This window comes from Mirounga leonina, unplaced genomic scaffold (genome assembly GCF_011800145.1).
Source record: "Mirounga leonina isolate KUSES-001 unplaced genomic scaffold, KU_Mleo_1.0 Mir_204, whole genome shotgun sequence".
Lineage (NCBI taxonomy): Eukaryota > Metazoa > Chordata > Mammalia > Carnivora > Phocidae > Mirounga > Mirounga leonina.
Genome location: NW_023270513.1, coordinates 7,187,801 through 7,210,037, shown reverse-complemented (window position 1 = coordinate 7,210,037; position 22,237 = coordinate 7,187,801). Strand labels below are relative to the sequence as shown.

The following is a 22,237-nucleotide window of genomic DNA, read 5'->3' as shown; positions in this document are numbered from 1 at the left end:
CTGTATCCATTTTTTTTTTTTGTATTGTCTTTATCTGATTTTGGCATCAGGATAGTATTAACCTCATAAAATGAGTTGAAGTGTTCTTGTATTTTCTAAAAGAGATGTAGAATTTGTGTTGATTAATCTTAAATTTTTGGTAGAATTTTCCAGTGAAACTTTCTAGCTTTGAATATTTTGGGGGAACTTTTAAATCACTAATTCAGTTTCCTTAATAGTTATAGGATCATTCAAATTATTTCTTATTGAATGAGTTGTGGTAGTTTTTGCTTTTTGAGGAATTGGTTCATTTCAGCTAAATTTCAAATTTATGTATAGAATTGTTCATAGCATATCAGGATCTGTAGTGATAGCCTTTCTTTCATTGTTGCGATTGGTAATTTATGTATTTGCTTGTTTGACAAAATTTTGCTAGAGGTTTGTCAATTTTATTGGGTTTTCAAAGAACCAGTGTTTTATTTTCTCTATTTTTTTCTATTTTTCAGTTTCATCTTGCTTTGACTTTATTTTGCTCATTTTTTCTTGAGGTAGAACGTTGGATTACTAATTTAAGACTTTTCCTTTTTTCTAATGTAAGTATTCAGTGCTGTAAATTTCCCTCTCACCACTGCTTTAGCTGGGTCATATAAATTTTGACATGTTGTATTTTCATTTCCATTCAATTTAGTGTTATTTTTTTTCCTTGGAGACTTCCTTTTTGACTCATGGCTAGAAAGTATGTTGTTTCATTTCCAAATATTTGGAGATTTGCATTATTTTGCTGTTATTATAGTTTGATTCAGTTCTGTACAGAGAACATGTTCTGTATGATTTCAGTTCCTTTAAATTTGTTATGTTTTGTTATCTGGCTGAAGATATGGTATATCTTGGTGTATTTTATATTAGCCCTTGAAAAGAATGTGTATTTTGCTGTTGTTGGGTATTGTGTTCTATAAATGTAGATCATATCTTCTTTGATGGGGTTATGTTCTTCTTTGCTGATTTTTGTCTAGTTATTGATCTTTGAGAGAGGAGGGTTGAAGCCTCCAACTGTAATTGTGTATTTGTCTGTTTCTCCTTTCAGTTCTGCTGCTTACATTTTCAGGTTTGTTGTTTGGTGTATACACATTTAGGGTTGCTGTGTTCCTCTCTATCCCTTGTTGTTTTTCTTTGCTCTGAAACCTACTTTATCTCTTACTAATATAGCCACTCCTACTTTATTTTGATTGTCATTTGTATGATGTATCCTTTTTCATCCTTTTACTTTCAACCCACGTATTTCATTATATTTGAAGTGAGCTTCTTGTAGACAACATATGGTTGGGTCATGTTTTTTTACCCATTCTGTTGGTCTCTTTTAAATGGTGTATAGAGACCATTTAAATTTTTTAATTGAAGTATAATTGACATATAATATTATGTTAATTTCAGGTGTACAACTATTTACATTTAATATAGGGCTTCAGGCTGCTATTTTATTTTTTGTTCAATTTGTTCTCTTTCTTTTTTTCTGATTTCTTATTCTACCCTTCCTGTGGGTTACTTTATTCATCTATAGTATTTTTTAGTGTATCTTTCTATAACTTTCATAGTGGTTGCTGTAAGTGTTACATTACATGGACATAATTTATCATAGTCAACTAATGTCATCATTTTACCATTTTAATTGAAGTGTAGAAACCTTACGCTCTTACATCCCTTTCTCTTCCCCATTGATAATTGTCTTAAGGGTTTTCTCTACATAAATGGATTACCAGACAGTGTAATAATTTTTCTTCAATTATTAAACACAATTTAGAAAAATTAGAAGGAAAATCTTCCTTATTCACACATTTTTTGGGTACTTTTTATTGTTTCTTCCAAATGTTTCAGTATTTCTTCTTTTATAGTTTCTATTCTTTTTTAGAGAAATTCCTTTAGTCATTCTTTTGGGGCAGGTCTGCTGGCAACAAATTTTCTGAGTACCTTCATATGAGAATTTCTTGATTTCCTCTTCATTTTTGAAGAGTATTTTAGATGGGTATAGAATTATGGGTTGGCAGTTCTCTTCTTTCAGCACTTGAAAAATGTTGTACCATTTTCTTCAGGATTTCATAATTTCTTATGAAAAACCTGCTGTTATTACTGAGTTTGACTTTTTGAATTTCACATATAAGTGATACCATGCAGTATTTGTCTTTCTCACTTAGCATAATGTGCTCAAGGTACATTCATGTTGCCACATATGGCAGGATGTCCTTTTTTCTCATGGCTGAATACTATCCCATTGTATATATATATCACATCTTTTTTATCCATTCATCTGTTCATGGGCCCTTGGGTTGTTTTCATATCTTGGTTATTGTAGATAATGCTGTAGTAAACATGGGAGTGCATGTATCTCTTTGACATCTTACTTTCATTTCTTTTGTATATATATCCAGAAGTTGAATTGCTGGCTCATATGGTAGATCTATTTTTAGTATTTTGAGGAAACTCCATATTGTTTTTTCATAGTGGCTAAACCAGTAAGTGAATGTAGACTACAATATTTTATTATAATCATTAAACTTCCTAAGAGACTAGAAATTATTCCAACCAGTAAAAAGAAATGATAATTATTTAACATGATGGAGGTGCTAATTTTTGCTACATTGGCAATCATATTACAATATATAAATGTATGAAACTAACATGTTGTATACCTTAATTTTATACAATATTTTATGTTAAATATATTTTAATTTTTACAAAACCTTCTGTTTTTCAGATCATTTTTCTTTCCTGTCAGTAGGTCCTGTTTCTTGCTGCTTTCAAGATTTTTTAAATCTTAGTTTCAGAAGTTTGACTATGGTGTGTCTTGGCATTAATTTCTTTGGGTTTTCCCTGTTTGTGGTTCATTCAACTTCTTGAATCTGTAAGTTTGTGTTTCTTGCTAAATTTTGGTAATTTTTCAGCCATTATTTCTTTCAAATACTATTATAACCCCTTCTTTTTTTTCCTATCCTCTCCTTTTAAGACTCCCAAAGACATGAATGTTAGATCTTTTATTATATTCCTATAGGTCCCTGAGCCTATGTTTGGTCTTTCTGGCTTTTTAAAATTTGATTTCTACCTATTGTTTAGATTGGGTCATTTCTATTGCTCTGTTTTCAAAGTTCCTGAATCTCCGTTCTTTATATTCTACTGTTTAGTCCATCTATTGAGTTTTTTATTGTATTTTTCAGTTCTGAAGTTTCTGTTTGGTTCTTCTTTATGTCTTATATTTCTCTGCTGAGGCTTTCTGTTTTTTTTCCATTTGTCTCAGGTGTGTTAACAATTGCTTAATGAAGCATTTTTATAAATGTAGCTACTTTTTCCATCCTTGTCAGACAGTTCTAACATTTATGTCATCTCAGTGTTGGTGTCTGCTGATTGTCTTTTCTCGTTGAAGTTGAGATTTTACTAGTTCTTACTATGACAGAGATCTATTTTAACTAAAATGTCGAGACTGTGGATCTTACTTAAATCATCTGTCATAGCAGGCCTCTTTTGACACATGTTCTGATGGAAGATGAGGTGCCCCACCTCATTTACTGTCAGTTGAGAGTGGGATTTCAGTCTCCCCAGTAGGCTTCTGCTGATCCTGTCCTGGCTGGGAGGATTAGGATCGCCTATTTACAACCTCTCCCCCATTGGCCTCCACTGACACTACAGGGGTAGCTCATTACTGTTTGGGTTGTGGTATAATTCCTGACTCTCCACTAGACCTCCTTGGATACTACCCTAATAGGGAGGGAGAGGGTTTTTCTTGTGACTGCTGGATGAAGGTGGATGTCTGGGTTCCCTACATGGTCTTTACTGACACTGCTGCGTTGAGGGGAGGACTGTGTTAACTCAGACTTCTCTGACACCACTCTGGCAATGCCTTGTTACAACTAGGTGAGGGTAGCAGTCTGAACTCCCCACTTAGCCTTTAGTGACAAGGGTGGAGGTGCACCACATTTTACTGTTTGACTAGAATTGAGTGGTGTTTATTTTAAAGTTTTCTGTCTTTCTAGGGTGCCCCTTTTTTGGTCCTTTGGCTAGAGAGAGCAGGATTTTCTTAGAGATTTTTTTGGCAGCATCCACTGGCATTTCCAGGTTGCTGGGTTCTTTAGCACTCATTCTGGGATGTATGAGACCAAAAGAAAGCCAGTGGAACTCAGTGCCATGTTGTTCCTTAGGACCTAAGGTCCCTAGCCAGTCTGTCTCCTCCTCCTCACTTTTCAGAAACTTCTTATGATTGTTTTATATATAATGTCCAAGGTCTTTAGCTTTACTTATTGTAAGGAATAGGGAACAGTATGTCTACTCCCATCTTTCCAGAGGTGGAAGTCCAAAGATTCAACTTTTTAAAGATTGTTCTGTCATTTGGCAAACATGTATGTGTGTTTCTGTTGGGTATATGCCCAGAAGTGAGATTGCTGAGTAATAGATAACATGTATCTTCAGCTTTAGCTTATATTGCCAAAACATTTTTCCAGAATAGTTGTACCAATTTGCACTCCCCCCAGTAGCACATAGGTGTTTCAGTTGTTCTCTGTCATCATCACTTGACAGTGTCTTTTTTTTTTAAGCTGTTATGATACATATGTACTGGTAAGACTTAATAGTCTTTTTTTTTTTTAAGATTTTATTTATTTATTTGAGAGGGAGAGCAAGAGAGCACAAGCAGGGGGAGTGGCAGAGGGAGAGGGAGAGGGAGAAGTAGGCTCCCCACTGAGCAGGGAGCCCGACATGGGGTTTGATCCCAGGACCCTGAGAGCATGACCTGAGCCAAAGGCAGCCACTTAACTGACTGAGCCACCCAGGTGCCCCAAGACTTAATAGTCTTAATTTGTACTTCCCTGATAACTAATTCCAAGTGGTTTGTAGATTTAAGTGTGGAAGCTAAAACAAAAGTTTTAGAAGGAAACAGCAAAGAATATTTCCCTGATCTTGCGTTAGGAAAACTCATAGGGGCACCTGGATAGCCCAGTCAGTTAAGTGTCCAACTCTTGATTTTGGCTCAGGTCATGATCTCAGGGTCATGAGTTCGAGCCCTGCGTTGGCCTCCTTGCTCAGTGGGGAGTCTGCTTGAGATTCTCTTTCTCTCTCCCTCTGCCCCTTCCCCCTCTTACATGCGTGTTCTCTCTCTCTCTAAAATAAAAAGAAAGAAAACTTTCATAAACAGGACACACAAAGTACTAAACCATAAAAGGAAATATAGATAAGTTGAACTTCATTAAAATTAAGAATTTCTAGTCATCAAAGGAATTTCATATTAAAAATGAAAAGGCAAGGGGCGCCTGGGTGACTCAGTCAGTTAAACGTCTGACTCTTTAATTTCAGCTCAGGTCATGATCTCAGGGTCATGGAATTGAGCCCTGAGTCAGGCTCCACGCTCAGCGTGGAGTCTGTCCCTCTCCCTCTGCTCCTCCCCCTGCTCTCTCTCTCTCTCAAATAAATAAATAAAATCTTTTTTTTAAAAAAAAATGAAAATGCAAGCCACAAAGTAGGAGAATCTGTTTTCTCATTTTTAAAAATAATATGGAAAAACACAAAGACAATAAATGTTATTCAGTTCAATAGCCCAGATATAACTACAGTTAAAGTTTCTATGCTTATACAGACATACCTTTTTTTTTTTTGGTTTCTGGGTTTGTTTTCATTTTTTTATTGAAGTATAATTAACATACACTGTTAGATTAGTTTCAGGTATAGAATATAATTAAGTAATTTTATGCATTAGTCAGTGCTCATCAAAATAAGCATACTCTTGGGTGCCTGGGTGGCTCAGTTGGTTAAGTGACTGCCTTCAGCTCAGGTCATGATCTCGGAGTCCCAGGATCAAGTCCCGCATCGGGCTCCCTGCTCAGCGAGGAGCCTGCTTCTCCCTCTGACCCTCCCCCCTTCATGTACTCTCTCTCTCTCTCTCATTCTCGCTCTCTCAAATAAATAAATAAATCTTAAAAAAAAAAAAGCATACTCTTGATCCCCTTTATCTATTTCACCCCTCCCCCACCCACTTCCCCTTTGGCAACCATCAGTTTGTTCTCTGTATTTAAGAGTCTGGTTTTTTGTTTGTTCATTTTTTTTCTTAAATTCCACATGAGTGAAATCATACGGTATTTGTCTTTCTCTGTCTGACTTATTTTACTTAGCAGTAAACTCTCTAGGTCCGTCCATGTTGTCTGAAATGACATGATCTTGTTCTTTTTATGGCTGAGTAATATTCCATTGTGTATATATATATTTGTGTAATATACACACACAAACACACACACCACATCTTCTTTATCCATTCATTTATCAGTGGACATTTGGGTTGCTTTCATGTCTTGTCTATTGTAAATAATGCTGCTGTAAATGAACATAGGGGTGCATATATCTTTTTGCAGTAGCGTTTTCATTTTCTTTGGGTAAATACCCAGTAGTGGAATTACTGGATCGTATGGTAATCCTATGTTTAATTTTTTGAGGAGCCTCCATACTGTTTTCCACAGTGGCTGTACCAGTGTGCATCCCCACCAACAATGCACACAGGTTCTTTTTCCTCTACATCCTCACTAACACTTGTTATTTCTTGTGTTTTTCATTTTAGCCATTCTGACAGGTGTGAGATGATATCTCATTGTGGTTTTGATTTGCATTTCCCTGATGGTTAATGATGTTGAGCATCTTTTCATGTGTCTATTGGTCATCTGTATGTCTTATTTGGAAAAATGTCTATTCAAATCCCCTGCCCACTTATTAATAGAATTATTTCGGTTTTTTGGTGTTGAGTTGTAGAAGTTCTTTATATATTTTGGATATTAACCCCTTATTGGATATGTCATTTGCAAATATCTAAGAGGAGCTGTTCTCAATACATAGATTCAAAAAGGACTTTTACCCAGAAAATACAAAGAATTCTTAAAAATAAGTAGGATAAACCAGACAGTTCCATAGAAAGATGAGAAAAGAACTTCAAAAGAACTTTACAAAAGATGGTATGCATATGGCCAGTAAACATATGGAAGGGTGCTCACCTTTTTAAACATCAGAGAAATGCAAGTTAAAAATGTTTTTGACAAAGGTGCAAAAGTGTTTCAGTGAAGGGAGGATAGTCTCTTCAACAAATGGAATTCAAACAATTGGCTATTCATAGACTGAAACGAACCTTGACCTAACCCTCACCCCTATTCAAAAATTAAGTAAAAATGGGTCATAAATCTGAATGTGAAACATTATACTTGTTAAGAAAGCATAGAAGAAAATCTTCAGGAGCTAATGTAGGCAAAGAGTTTTTAGTCATGACACCAAAGGGATATAATCCATTAAAGAAAAAAGTCAGTAATTGTACAATCGAAATTAAAAACTTTTGTCTATGAACGACCCTGTTAAGAAAAGGAAAAGACAAACTACAGATTTGGAGAAAATATTTGCAAATAGCATATCTAATAAAGGACTCATTCAGAATATATAAAAATTCTTTAACAGTAAGACAGCAAATAACAATTTTCAGTTAGAAAATGGACCAAGGACTTAAACTGACATTTCATTTAAGAGGATCTATGCATGGCAAATAAGCACTTGAAAAGATGTTCATCACTAGCCAATAGGGAAATGTAAACTGAAACCACAACAGGATAGAACATGTCTATTAGAATGGCTAAAATAAAAAATAGTGACACTACCAAATGCTGGTAAGGATGCAGAGAAACTGGATCTCTCCCACAGTGCTGGTGAGAATATAAAATGGCACAGCCACTCTTGTAGAACAACTTGGAGATTTTTTGTTCTTGTTTTTTTTAATGAAACAATTAAACATATTCTTACTATACAACCCTGCAATCACATTTTTGAAAATTTATGCCAGAGAAATGAAAACTTACTTTCACATAGAAACCTATACACAGGTGTTCGCAGCAGCTTTATTTGTAATAGTCAAAAACTGGAAATAACCCAGGTGTCTTATAACATGTGAATGGATAAACAAATTATGTTATATCTATATATGGGAATAGTGCTCAGCAATAAAAAGGAATGAACTATTGATACTGATCCATAGGACTTGGATGAATCTCAAGGGCATTATACTGAATGAAGAATGCCACTTTTGAAAGGTTACATACTATATAATTCCTTTCATATGGCATTCTTAATGTGACAGAATTATAGTGATGGAGAACAGATAAGTGGTTGCCAGAGATTAGGGTTGGTGGGGGGAAGGTGTGAATACTAGGGGATAACACAAAAGAGGTTTTTTGTGGTGATGGTAGAGTTTTGTGCCCTGCTTGTGGTAATGGTTGCATGAGTCTACAAACATGATAAATTTCATACAGCTATACACCAAACAGAAAAGCATTTATAAAAACTGGTGAAATCAAATAAGCCTGTGTTCACAGTATTGTACCAACATCAATTTCCTGGTTTTGACAATGTACTCTAGTTATGTAAGTTAGTGCCATTAGGGAGAGCTGGATGAAGGGTACATGGGAACTCTCTATACTACTGTTAAAAATTCTTGTGAACCTTAAGCTAATTTTTTTAAAGGTTACAATAATGACAGGTAATACCATGAGTTATCAAGGATCTGGAGCAGTTGGAACTCTCACACACTGCTGGTGGGAAGGTAAATTGGAATGACCACTTTGGGGAACTATTTGTTCAGCGTTAACAGTGCTATATACATACCCTCTGACCCAGCAGTTCTACTCTTGGGTATATACCTAACAGAAATGCTTACATGTCTTTAAAAACACATACCCAGAAGTTTTATAGCAGCATTATTCAAATAGTTCATATTTTAATTGTGTTTGAGTGTATATTTTAATAGTATTAGGAAAATCTAAAAATATTCTGATTAGCTTATCTCAGTATGGATTTACATATTCTGTACTGAATAATATTAAAGGTTAAATATTTGTAAAATAATTCTTAATACTCATTTACTTGACTTTGTTTCTTTATTTTTCTTTTGGGCACAAAATTAAACAGTTTTGCTTCCCACTTATGTGCTTTTAAAAACTAGAATATGTCATTGATCACATCAATACCATGTAAATCAATACCTCCATTATTGTAAATTAGACTGCATATGTTTTATATGCTTTTTGTCTCGTAGTTGCACTCCTTTAGTGCAGTGAATGGGTATTTTTTCATCTTTTGTATTAGCAGTCTAGTTCAGTACTTGGGATGCATTCAACTCTTCATTACTGGATAGATACCAAAGTATTTTGACGTTCTCTACAAGGTTTCCTGGTGTGTGTGTGTGTGTGTGTGTGTTTACTGGATAGATACCAAAGTATTTTGACGTTCTCTACAAGGTTTCCTGGTGTGTGTGTGTGTGTGTTTAACCTACATAGTTAATGCCATTCTATATGCTTGATCCTTTCACTGGTGTGGAATAGATGTAAATAACTGGAATAATTTTGGAGCCCTAGCTGTCCATAATCCCTTAAATATGTCCACTAATTAAACAAAGCACAGTTCTCTGTAGTATTACAGAGAAATATAAAGAAGAAAATAAGTATCATAATTCCATTGACCAAAAAGAACTGTTAACATTGTATGAATGTATATGTTTTGGTTTTTAGTGCAGTTGCAGTTATACTTAATAATGTTCTATATACTGCTTTTTTCACATACTATTATAGGTTTTTATTGGTAATGTAACTCATTGAATAGGCAGAGTGTAATCTAGTCCTCTGTGTTGTACATATTCTTTATTTTCAACCTTATGCTCTTATCAATAACAGTGTGAATGAATGTATTTTCTTGCATTTCTGTTAATTTCTATAGCCTATATTCTTAGATATGTGGTAGCTCCAAATCAATATAAAACATGGATTTAGTACCTGTTTTTATTTTCTACAGGATTTTTCTTAATTGTAAGCTCTTTCCTGTTATTTAAATTTTGAGCTTCTTTGCATTTTAGTTTATAATACTATATATGTAATCAGTATGGTATTTTAGTTATTTCCCTTCATGAAATTACAGAAAATAAGGCTTGGTGTATAAAGGCATTTTATAGAGAATTTTGAGAGTTTACTATATTCCAGGGATTTTCTCACTCTTAAGTTGGCCAACAGTAAACAAATTATATAGTCATCCAATGGAATATGATTTAGCTACCAAGCATGATGTTTACCAAGAAATTTGAGGAAATGCTCATAATATAAACTATATACAGAGATATCATATCTATGGAAAACCAAAAATATATATGCTTAGAAAAAGAAACCTTAGGAAATATACCATAATTTGAAAGGAAGTTGTTTCTGGGGAATGGAACTGAGTAGTTTTTTTTTCTTTAAATTTGTTTATATTTTCAAAAAATGTTACATAAAATCTTTCTAAATTAGTTTTATTTATATCGAAGTAATATATTTACATATTTTTTAAAAACGGTTCTATAAGGCTTGAGATCAAAACCAGTCCCTTGACCAACCCCTTCGTATACATGGTACCTGACTTGCTCCAGGTAACAGATTTCAACTCTTGGCAATTTTTCTGATATTCACTTTCTAAAATCTAAGGTGGGAATTTACCTACATGCACACACACACTTTTCCTAATATATTTCCCCGGCATGTTTTTGTAGTATTTGCCCAACTCAGTTTGGAGTGTTTGCTTTATTGTGACTACGTAAATATTCACACATAAACCATTTACAATACTGTGATTACTTTTCCCTTTTTTATGCACAAGGTTCATTTTTGTTCAATTAATGGTTTATTTTTTAACATTTGCTTAGTTTTCTATGAACCTGTCAACTAATTCATTCCCAAGTTCTCAGAAATACAAATTCTTGTGTTAAAACACAGCATGTAATCTATCAGTTTCTTTCCTTTTTTAATTTACTTTTTAGGTTTTTATTTAAATTCTGAATGGAGCACTGGGTGTTATACGCAAACAAGGAATCAATGAACACTACATCAAAAACTAATGATGTAATGTATGGTGATTAATATAATAAAATAAATTCTGTTAACATATAGTGTAATTTTGGTTTCAGGAGTAGAAATTAGTAATTCATCACTTATATATAACACCCAGTGCTCATCATAAGTGCCCTCCTTAATACCCATCACCCATTTAACCCCTCCCCTACCCATGTCCCCTCCAGCAGCCCTCACTTTGTTTTCTATAGTTAAGAGTCTCTTATGGTTTGCCTCCCTCTCTGTTTTTCCCCTTCCCCTATGTTCATCTGCTTTGTTTCTTTAGTTCCAAAAATGAGTGAAATCATATGGTATTTGTCTTTCTCTGACTGACTTATTTTGCTTAACATAATACACTCTAGTTCCATCCACATCATTGCAAATGGCAAGATTTCATTCTTTTTGATGGCTGAGTAATATTCCACTGTGTGTGTGTGTGTGTGTGTGTACACACACACACCACATCTTTTTTATCCATTCATCAGTCATTGGACATCTGGGCTCTTTCCATATTTTGGCTATTGTGGACATTGCTGTTATAAACAATGGGGTGCATGTGCCCCTTTGAATCAGTATTTTTATATCCTTTGGCTAAATACCTAGTAGTGCAATTGCTGGGTCATAGGGTAGTTCTGTTTTTAACTTTTTGAGGAACCCCCCCATACTGTTTTTTCCAGAGTGGCTGCACCAGTTTGCATTCCCACCAGCAGTGTAAGAGGGTTCCCCTTTCTCTGCATCCTCCCCAACATCTGTCGTTTCCTGTGTTAATTTTAGTCATTCTGACCCGTGTGAGGTAGTATCTCATTGTGGTTTTGATTTGTATTTCCCTGATGATGAGTGATGTTGATCATCTTTTCATGTGTCTGTTAGCTATTTGTATGTCTTCTTTGGTAAAATGTCTTTGCATATCTTCTGCCCATTTCTTAACTGGATTATTTGTTTTTTGGGTATTGAGTTTGATAAGTTCTTTGTAGATTTTGGATACTAGCCCTTTATCTGATATGTCATTTGCAAATATCTTCTCCCATTCTGTCTGTTGTCTTTTGGTTTTGTTGACTGTTTCCTTTGCTTTACAAAAGCTTTTTATCTTGATGAAGTCCCAATAGTTCATTTTTGCCCTTGCTTCCCTTGCCTTTGGCGATGTTTCTAGGAATAAGTTGCTGCAGCTGAGGTCGAAGAGGTTGCTGCCTGTGTTCTCCTTTAGGATTTTGATGGACTCCTGTCTCACATTTAGGTCTTTCAACCATTTTGAGTCTATTTCTGTGTGTGGTGTAAGGAAATGGTCCATTTTCATTCTTCTCCATGTGGCTATCCAGTTTTCCCAACACCATTTGTTGAAGAGACTGTCTTTTTTCCACTGGATATTCTTTTCCTGCTTTGTCAAAGATGAGTTGACCATAGAGTTGAGGGTCCATTTCTGGGCTCTCTATTCTGTTCCATTGATGAATGTGTCTGTTTTTGTGCTAGTAGCATACTGTCTTGATCACTACAGCTTTGTCATATACCTTGAAGTCTGGAATTACGATGCCGCCAGCTTTACTTTTCTTTTTCAAAAATGCCTTGGCTATTCGGGGTCTTTTGTGGTTCCATACAAATTTTAGGATTGTTTGTTCTAGCTCTGGAAAATGCCTGTGGGATTTTGATAAGGATTGCACTAAACATGTAGATTGCTTTGCATAGTATAGACATTTTAACAGTATTTGTTCTTCCTATCCATGAGTATGGAATGTTTTTCCATTTCTTTGTGTCCTCTTCAATTTCTTTCATAAGCATTCAATAGTTTTTAGAGTACAGATCTTTTACCTCTTTGGTTAGTTTTATTCCTAGGTATCTTATGGTTTTTGGTCTTTTTTCTTTCTTTTTTTTTTTTTTTTTTTTTAACACATCCTTCCTGGAGCCCTCTGTCTTCTTGATTTGATTTTAGCTACTTTAGTACCTTGCATCTGTCTAACTTCTCTCCTTATGTTTATTACACTATATTATAATTGCCTATCACTCACCCCTACTGCACTTAGGCCCTTGAGCACTATCCTTCATTTTGATGTACTTAGTACTTGCTCATAACAGTACTGAACACAGTATGGACTTTTGCGTTATACATGGATTTTCTACATTTATTGAGAATCTGTATATACCTTGAATACTTTGTAAACATGTGCTTTCCATATATATCTTTATTCCTAAATCAGACTCTTTCATTTTGCAGCAGTAAGATTCTTCCTGCACATATAAATCATCAACCTGACTCCTTAGACATGTCTTGTTTTCTTCAGTAAGTGAGAAATGAATTCTTTGAACTCCTGATTGTTCAAAAAATGCCTTAGTATTTAAAAGTCATATCATAATGAAAATATCTCTGAAGCACTTATTACTAAAGCATTTATGCATGTTTTTATTTTCAGAGGACGATTATTTATCATTTCCACCAAAGCAGGATCTCTTGGAATTAATCTGGTAGCTGCTAATCGAGTGATTATATTTGATGCTTCTTGGAATCCATCTTATGACATCCAGAGTATATTCCGAGTTTATCGCTTTGGACAAACTAAACCTGTGTATGTATATAGGTTCTTAGCTCAGGTAGGTTTACAGTTTATATTCTCTTTTTCATAGTGAAAGGTTGGGTGAAATTGATAATGTTTTTGGAGTGCCAAACATATATGCATTATAGAAAAGCAAATGAAATTGAAAACTTCAACCCTAATACTATCATAAAGCAGCAGAAGTCAATTTTGGCCTCTCATGATTTTCTGTTTTGTAGTTCATCCATGTCTATAATGTCAACTTTCTCAGATTGAGATGGATTTGCATGGGTAAACAGATTTAGAATTTTCTTGCTTGTTCAGGAAAGTTAAACATTTATAGTTCTTTTACTTAGCATACATAGAAAAGCAAATAAGTTAATCTAATTTGCTTATAGATGTAAAGGTCAAATGATCATTGTTTTTAGTCGCTACCAGATACTCTCTTAATTTGAAAAATATGGGGAAACAGGAAGGAAAAATTAACTTATAATGACAAAAAATCATTACAAAGGATATTTAATACTTTCTAGGAAAAGAATATTAAAGTCATTTCCTTTAAATATAAACTCAGATATTAAAAAACAAACTGAAATTTAAGAAAAATGAGTAAAATCAAAGAGGTGGATGCAATATAAGGTAATACAGGTTTATAAAATCAAGTTGCCTTTTTACTGGTACATCTGTTTTGGGAACAGATGCGATTCTCTCCACCTGCCTCCAAATCTGGGCTTCTGAACCAGAGACTGAGTTTTATTGGTAAATCGATCCTTGCTCATTTGATCTTCTTTAGTACTTAATATAATTGGCAAACTGCAGTGTAATCCCTTTCCTGTCATTTAAATTAAAAGCTCTTTTACATTCTGGCTTAAAAGGATATATATGTAATAATTATGGCATTTTATTTGTTAATTTTCTGTCCTGAAATTATAGAAAGTAAGACTTGATAGAAAGGGTGTTTATAGTGATTATTGAGAGCTTATTATATTCCACTGAGAAGGAATTAAACTGCTTTCTTGAATTATTATTTTTATAACCCTCTAAAATCTTATTTCATATACTTCTTTATTTCTGTTCACCTTGGTGTCTAACTACTCTTCTGCTTCCACTAAGTACAGAAATATATAAAGCAAAACCTGAATGTATATTGGTCAGATAATACAGGATGATTATCAGTAATGTACTTTTCTTTTTTCTCAAGGTAAACTATGGTGAACAGATGAAATCTCTCATGAATTAAGCAGCATTGCTAATAAAACTTGCTTTATGGCAGTATATTACTATGAAGTTTTGCTATTTTATATTAACCAATAATTATATTTCTCCTTGATTAAGTTTCATGTGTACAAAATTTATTTATATATTGTTCCTTCTTTTTACAAAGGGAACCATGGAAGATAAGATTTATGATCGGCAAGTAACTAAGCAGTCACTGTCTTTTCGAGTTGTTGATCAGCAGCAGGTTGAGCGTCATTTTACCATGAATGAGCTTACGGAACTTTATACTTTTGAGCCAGACTTATTAGATGACCCTAATTCAGAAAAAAAGAAGAAGAGGGATACTCCCATGCTGCCAAAGGTAAATATCTTTAGATTATTAGCTTTAAAAAAAACCTACCATGGACCAAAGATATTTTACTATTACGGTGAAAGTTAGTCATTTGACTAAGGCTGTATTTCAGAATTTTCCAAAGAGAATAAAATCGTATTTCAATGAGAGGGCGCTTGGTCAGGTCTCCACATAACACCACAAAAAGATAGTGTAATCTGAAATACGTATTTTATGCCAAGTAAAAAGTTCAGCCCTGTAGAAAAAACTTTCTGAGTAGAAACCTTAAAGGAAACAGTATGTTTCTCTTTTAATAATCTCCAGTAGAGGGCATACATAATTTTAATATTTCTATATGAAATTTAAGTATCTCTTCCTTAACATTCTTTGCTGTCATATAGCAGTTAAGAATCAGCAAGTAGAAGTGTCTCTTGATATTTTTCACTGTCCCAAAGCAAGTAAGACTTTCACACTTGGAAAAGGATGCTTAGAGGTAATCTTGTCAAGCCCTCATATTTTATATAAGTAGGGAAACCTAGGGTCAGAGATATTCAATGACTTGCTCATAATGTCCAGCTAATAAGTGGCAGAGCCAGGAGTATTATCTATATCTGTCTTCTGGTCCACTGTTCTTGGATTTTAAAAAAGACATTATTTAGATTAGTATAGAAATTTATTATGATAGTAGATATAATTTTGACCTTTTTAAACATAAGAGAAAGCCATATGTTCTCTGGTCTAATATAATGATCTAAATATATTTAAACCCATTCTAGTTAATCTAAAAAGGCATTTTAGGGAGAATTGTTGGGGGGTTGCTTTTCCTGTTGTCTTGGCTTCAAATTCAAGCACTTAATGTTCTATGTAGCTGTTAAGAGAATTGGAAAAGCAGCCACCTGGTTATGGTGTCACTCTACCAAAGTCACTTTAGTCATTTGTTTAAAAAACAAAAACAAACAAAACAAAACAAAAAAAACCCAAACCTCCTAAGTATTTTAGTTCTTCATATGGTTGGACACATTTAATTAAAGCAAAAAGTAATAGTAATAAATATCTAATGTTAACATAAATCAGTGATTTCTCCAGTTAACTTTTAATGTACATGTCAATTCAAGTAACATGAACAGTAAACATTTGGAAATTTTTTAAAAATGTCTTTTGTCTATATAAAAAATATTTTGTTTTTCTAATCAGTGAACTATTCTTCCATTTAAAGTTTACTGATAGAGCATCTAAGAAAAAAGAGCTTTTGCGACAACCTCTATCAAATCCCTTTGATAATGGCTTAGGGCCACATGGGGGTTTAAATCTACTGTTTTTATGTTACATTTAAAACACTTCTTTAAAGAATATTGTTTCATTTTAATGTTATGAAATATTAAATTGATAGTGATTTGACTTTCTTACGTTATTATAGAATGTGAATAGGATCTTGAATACTTTGGAAAATTTTCTGTATGTAAATTTGTATACCTTTAAAAACATACAAACACAAATGGAATCATATCATATGTACTCTTCTGCAACTTGTTCTTTTTACCTAGATGTTTCTTGAACATCTTTCCATATTGGTACATATACTTCTGCTTTTTTAAAAACAACTGCATAGTGTTCACTTGCCTTGATTTAATTCTTGTATCCCCCACAGCTTTCTTATTAGTTACTTAATTCTGTATGGCAAGAAGTATTCTTTAAAGGACTTCGACATATGTTTGTTTATAATTTTAAAGATAGTGAAGTTTCCCTTTTCAGTTTGAGAATGATTTTTATCTAATTAGCATCTTTCCTAAAATTATACTTAACTTTAAGCTTCAATTTTTATAAGAAATACATCATGCTTAGTAATATTTCTGATAGGAAGCAAACATTCCACATTAAAAGGGGGCAGTTGCTTTGAAGTTATTCGTTATATGGTAAATTTCTGATTTTAGGAATTGTTTACTTTGATAAACATTTATCGATTATTTGCTGACTTTGAGGTGTACTGTGAGGGTATACTAAGAACAACAAGACCTTGTCTGTACTTTAAAGAAGATTTTAAAAATCCAGTAGGAAAGAAATGCTATTTAATTGTTATAGGATGTCTGGAAAGAAACCATCTGTTTTATAACTTGGTATGCTGAGTTGTTAAAGGTGTCATGCTTTTTCATTTATAGACTTTACTTACTGTATTTTGCTTTTGGTGCTATAACCCTTTGCCCAAGAACAAAAAGGAAAAGGAATATTGAATACCAAATTAACACAAAGTGCTTCAACTCTCCCACAGCTCTTCCCAAAAGGAAAATAATAAAATAAATATAAAAATAAAAGGATGTTAGTCCTTTTTTTTCCCCTTACTGTCTGCTTTTTATTCCCATAACTTAGATATTAGTGCTTTTTTAAAAAGGTTTTTATAACAGTGTACTAGGGACGCTTCAGTGGACTCAGTCGGTTGAGCGTCTGCATTTAGCTCAGGTCATGATCCCAGGGTCTTGGGATCGAGCCCCACATCAGGCTCCCTGCTTAGCAGGGAGCCTGCTTCTCCCTCTGCCTGCTGCTCTCCCTGCTTGTGTGCATGCTCTCTCTCTCTCTCTCTCTCGCTCTGACAAATAAATAAAAATATTTAAAAAATAAAACCGTGTACTATACCACAGTGCCTTTCTAACTATCACAGTAACTAAGAACTGTCAGGGATCTAAAAGGAAATACAATAGGATATTGTATGAGATTTACCTGAAGGAGGTGGTAGTCTACTTGGGGAGAGAAAAATAACATTATTTTAAGAAAAAGAATCACTACATCAAAAACTAATGATGCATGGTGAGTAATATAATAAAACAAAATAAAATTAAAAAAAAAATGAAGTGCTGATATGACTGGTACTGAATGTGTTGTCCATATAGTATATGGTTAAAAAATGGAGAATGGAGCATTCAGGTACAGTTTTAGTGGAAAAAAATCAGACTGGCCAATAAAAGGTGGTTAGTATTTGGTTGGATTAGGAAAGAATGAGGTTTGAATGCAGGATGAAACAATTTGGGCAAAGGGAAAGATAATGATTTATGTACCAGACTCAAGGTATGATAAAGAAATTGGCCAGATAAAGAGTTGAAATTGGATAGGTGAAGTGTGGATAAGGTGGGGCCAGCTTATGGAGAGCCATAAAAGGTAAATGGAGCATTTGGATTTAAAATAGTATTCACTGTAAGTTCATGAATGGACCTGTTATATGATGAATGTAGGCTTTTGGAAAATTAGCCTGTTAGTAAAATGCAGGATGAGGACATATAATAGGGTGATGGTTATGGAGTGAATCAAACACTTCAAGAAAATAAATGAGAGAACTCAATAACTGATGCTAGACTGTAGCTTTCAGTAGGTAGGCAGTGAAAAATTTACCTAAATAATGAAGACTATTTACTCATTAAAAGCTATTCAGATACCTGCAAAGTACCAATTATTATGCTGGTTACTAAGGATACATTGGTAAATATGACTAGGTTCCTGCTCCTAAGGAGTCTAATCAATGTACTGTAAGCAAGTAAATGTAATAAAAGCTAACGGGTCCCATAATATAAATCTGTATAGACATCAAGGAAGGAATATTCAGTTCTTTCTTGGAAAAGCTGGAGATGGGAAATTGACGTTAGGAGGACTTGAACTGATGTTGAAAATAGAAGTGAGTAGCTGTTTGCATTGCTATGAGGGCAAAAGGTGAAGGCCCTTGAAGAGGAAGAGTAGGAAAAAAACATATGCATCAAACAGCATGGCAAATTTTAGGAGCCTCAAGTAGTTTAAAAATAATAGAGTAAAAGGAGATAGTGGTAGAGTAAGGGAGGGTAGGCATGGGGAAGAGATAAAAGACTGGAGAGACAGACGGGAATCAGATCATAGAAGTTAGAATTTGGACAATGTGTTATAGGCTGTTGGATCTATTGTAATGATTTTAAGAAAACCACCAAAATCAAATTTTCATTTTAGAAAATCACTTAGGGTATCAGTGTTCAGGATGGATTGGAGAAAGGAAAGTAGATGTAAAGATACTTGTTAGGAGGCTATTTTTATTTTTTTTTCAATTTTATTTTATTTTGTTATGTTAGTCACCATACAGTACATCATTAGTTTTTAATGTAGTGTTCCATGATTAGGATGCTATTTTTAATAGCATTTTACAGTCCAGATGAGAGAGGTATTGCAGGCCTGAAGTAAGGTGGCAGCAGTGGGGATAGAGAAGTACCAAGCACAGTGTAGGTACTCAGTAAATGTTAACTTTGTTCCCTAGGCTTATATTTAGAATTTCACTTAACTTTGCCCATTACTGTTTGGTTTTGATTTCCTTTAATAATTTGAAAATTGGTCTTCTCTGAAATAGGTACAAGTGGGTGTTTTTGATATTCATAGTGAGGGATTTCTTAGTATTTGAACCTGCTCTTATTAAAGACATTTCAGAGTTGGTTCCTATTATTATAGTACAGTTGCAAGCACCCTTCTTTTTTATACATCATGTTCAAGATGAAAGACTGCTAAAAATGATATATTTTCATTTCCCCTTCAAATTGTTATTATCTAAATAATGATTAAATTGCATGCCTTTTAATTTTCATTGCCCTTTGATATTTCTTGAAGTGCTTATTTTCAATTTACTTGGTATGTGATTATTATATCTTTTTCTGCCTTATCACTTCCTCTTTAATTATTATATAGCTCCTCCTCCTATATTTCTGTTCTTGTTTACTTTTCTCTTTTTTTAATTTTTTAAAATTAGATTTAATATCTCAGACTTTTTAAGTTTATTAACCACTTGACTGTTTTTCTTGTCTTTTTATCTTTGCAGCTCTTTAAAGGCAAGAACTATATCCTTTGCTCCTTTTCTTTCATCCATAGTGAATTATATAATGCTGGCACTTTTATATGGCCTTTTTTGAAATCCGAGTCGCCTTTATAGTGATATTTAACTGGACTTTTTATTGTTCCTTAATGATCCATATTATCATTGAAAGGCAGTGTCAGACTTATTATTGCAAGTAGTAAAATTGAAATGAAGAGTGATCTGTCTGTCACAGCAGGTGTGTGAAAGGAAGAGAATTGGAGTTTTTAATTCATGTCTTCAGTTCTATACTGAATTAGCTATTTTAGTCAGCCCTGTTCTCCACTCCACCCCATGAATTATATTTTGTTAAATCCCCTCATTGGTTTCTTGCTGTTGTTGGTACTGCTTTTCTTTTTTTGAAATATAACGCTTTGTGGTCCTGTGAACCTATTTTTTAAATATATTGATTTTAGGGTCTCCTGAATCATGTCTACAAAGTGTTGGTGCAGCTCTTTAGTTGTTCAGGGTAATAATGTTTTCAGCCATTTTGAAACTTCCAACATTATCTAAACTTAACATTTTAACATAAGTTTCTAGTGATAAAGATTTGTTGACTGATTCTTAACTATTTATTTTTTAACTATTAAAGTAATAACTTGCTTCTGTTAACGTTTATGTAGACTATGTTAGACCAAATATCTTTTTCTGGTAGTAAACTTATGAATAATGAATTATTGAACACTACAACAAAAATTATCATGTACTATATGCTGGCTAACTGAACATAATTAAAAAACTTATGAATTACACAGATAGCAGAGATGCAAATCTTGGTCAGGGTCATGTTTCCTAATATGCTTAAGTGAGTATACAGCCTAAGCTCTGTACCCTTTATTAAGAAAACAAAAGTCAGTAAACCTGGCATAAAAGTTTTTTTGTACTTCCCTTTTCTAGCACTGTACTGCCTGTCTTTTTAAAGGTGTACTGCGTGTTGGTAATTATAGAGAGAACAAAATGGAGATTTAAACTAAAGTATCCAAAGTGAGGCTTTAGGTCTGCTTCCTCCACCCTGATCTTGTGTACAGTTTTCTCCCTTTGTCTTCACCCTTTATTAAAGTTTTAATACCTCAGAGCATAGTTTACTGAACAGAGATGTTATTGTGCAGTGTTAATGCAGGGGTTTTATCTTAGTCTTTTTTAACATTAGAGAGAAATATACTCACTAAAAAAATTGATGTGAAGTCTAAAATAGCTAATCAACTTATTTAGGGAACTTTCACACATTTATTTTTAGGAATAAAAGTTCAAAAGGACCCATTTAATTATAGGGCAAGTGTCAGTAACCTATAGCATATTAACCACATGGTGGCACATGAACCCAGTTTTTGTTGACATGTACCTATAAGGAGCCATGCTCATAATTGAAGCATATATGAGGTTTGATGTCATTGTTTCCTACTTCTCTGCCTCTTTTATTACAAGTTACATGTTTATTATTTAATAAAACAAGTTCTAGTATTGTTTCTTTGTATTCACTGGCATAAAAATGATTATTCACCTGAATAAGAATAGAGCACCAGAAATCATAATGTACTCTAGAGAAACTGTTTTAATTTTACAACTTCTTTGTAGGTTATAATTATATCCAGTGTTTTCCAGGATGGTTGATACCTAGTAAAAAGAGCAAATGGTTTAAGCCTGTTCCTTTTTCCAGTCACCTGTCAACTGCTCTTTTTAGGATGTAATCTTAGGCAAGCCACATAAGCTTTCCAAGCTTCACTTCCCTCAAGAACGTAAGATAGTAGTACCTTTCTCACAGAGGAGATAATCCACATAAAGCCACTGCCTAACACATAGTAAGTGCTCAAATATTAGCTGCTCTTTTTGTTTCCATAATTGTTACTAATATTGCCATTATACTTGGTTCATCTCTCTGAAACCAGTATAGACATAAATTTTTAGAATTTCAGAGAAGCCGGGAAGTCCTGATCCTTAGGAGATTAAGCTTGACATATGACAGATTAGTAGAAGACTAAAAACATTTAGGGTCCAGAGGCAGGCAGTAATCTCAGCTAGACTGCAGAAGAGACAGGTATTTGAGGCTTGAATTCTTTGAGAGATCAATTATAATCAAGAGTGAATAATACTAGATATTGATAATCACTTTTAATGATGTTAGCATGCATTTGACTATAAACTACTACCCTTTCTAACATTCAGGGATTTTTTCTTAAATAATACATATGACTTTAGAAGAATTGTCTACCTTATAGCCAGCTGATACCTCTGTAGTTTTAAAGTGAAGAGGTGCTTCTAGTGTCCCTCCACAAACCAGAAAAACAATAGACTGACCATGCTTGCTTGCTTGCTTTCCTTCCTTCCTTCGTCCTTCCTTCCTTCCAAGATTTTTTATTTATTTGAGAGAGAGTGAGTGAGAGAGAGCACAAGCGGGGGGGGGGGGGGGGGGGGGGAGGAACAGAGGGAGAAGCAAGAT

At 33.9% G+C, this 22,237-nt stretch overlaps 1 protein-coding gene across 6 annotated transcripts in view; it reads left to right on the top strand.

The window, feature by feature from the left end:
* ATRX (ATRX chromatin remodeler) overlaps positions 1-22,237 on the top strand; it is a 309,544-nt gene that overhangs the window by 267,976 nt on the left and 19,331 nt on the right. For all 6 annotated transcript variants that reach the window (XM_035028787.1, XM_035028786.1, XM_035028789.1 and 3 more), the window contains 2 exons: positions 13,286-13,463; positions 14,790-14,984. In XM_035028787.1, the coding sequence (XP_034884678.1) occupies positions 13,286-13,463; positions 14,790-14,984 (373 nt within the window). The remainder of the gene's footprint in view (positions 1-13,285; positions 13,464-14,789; positions 14,985-22,237) is intronic.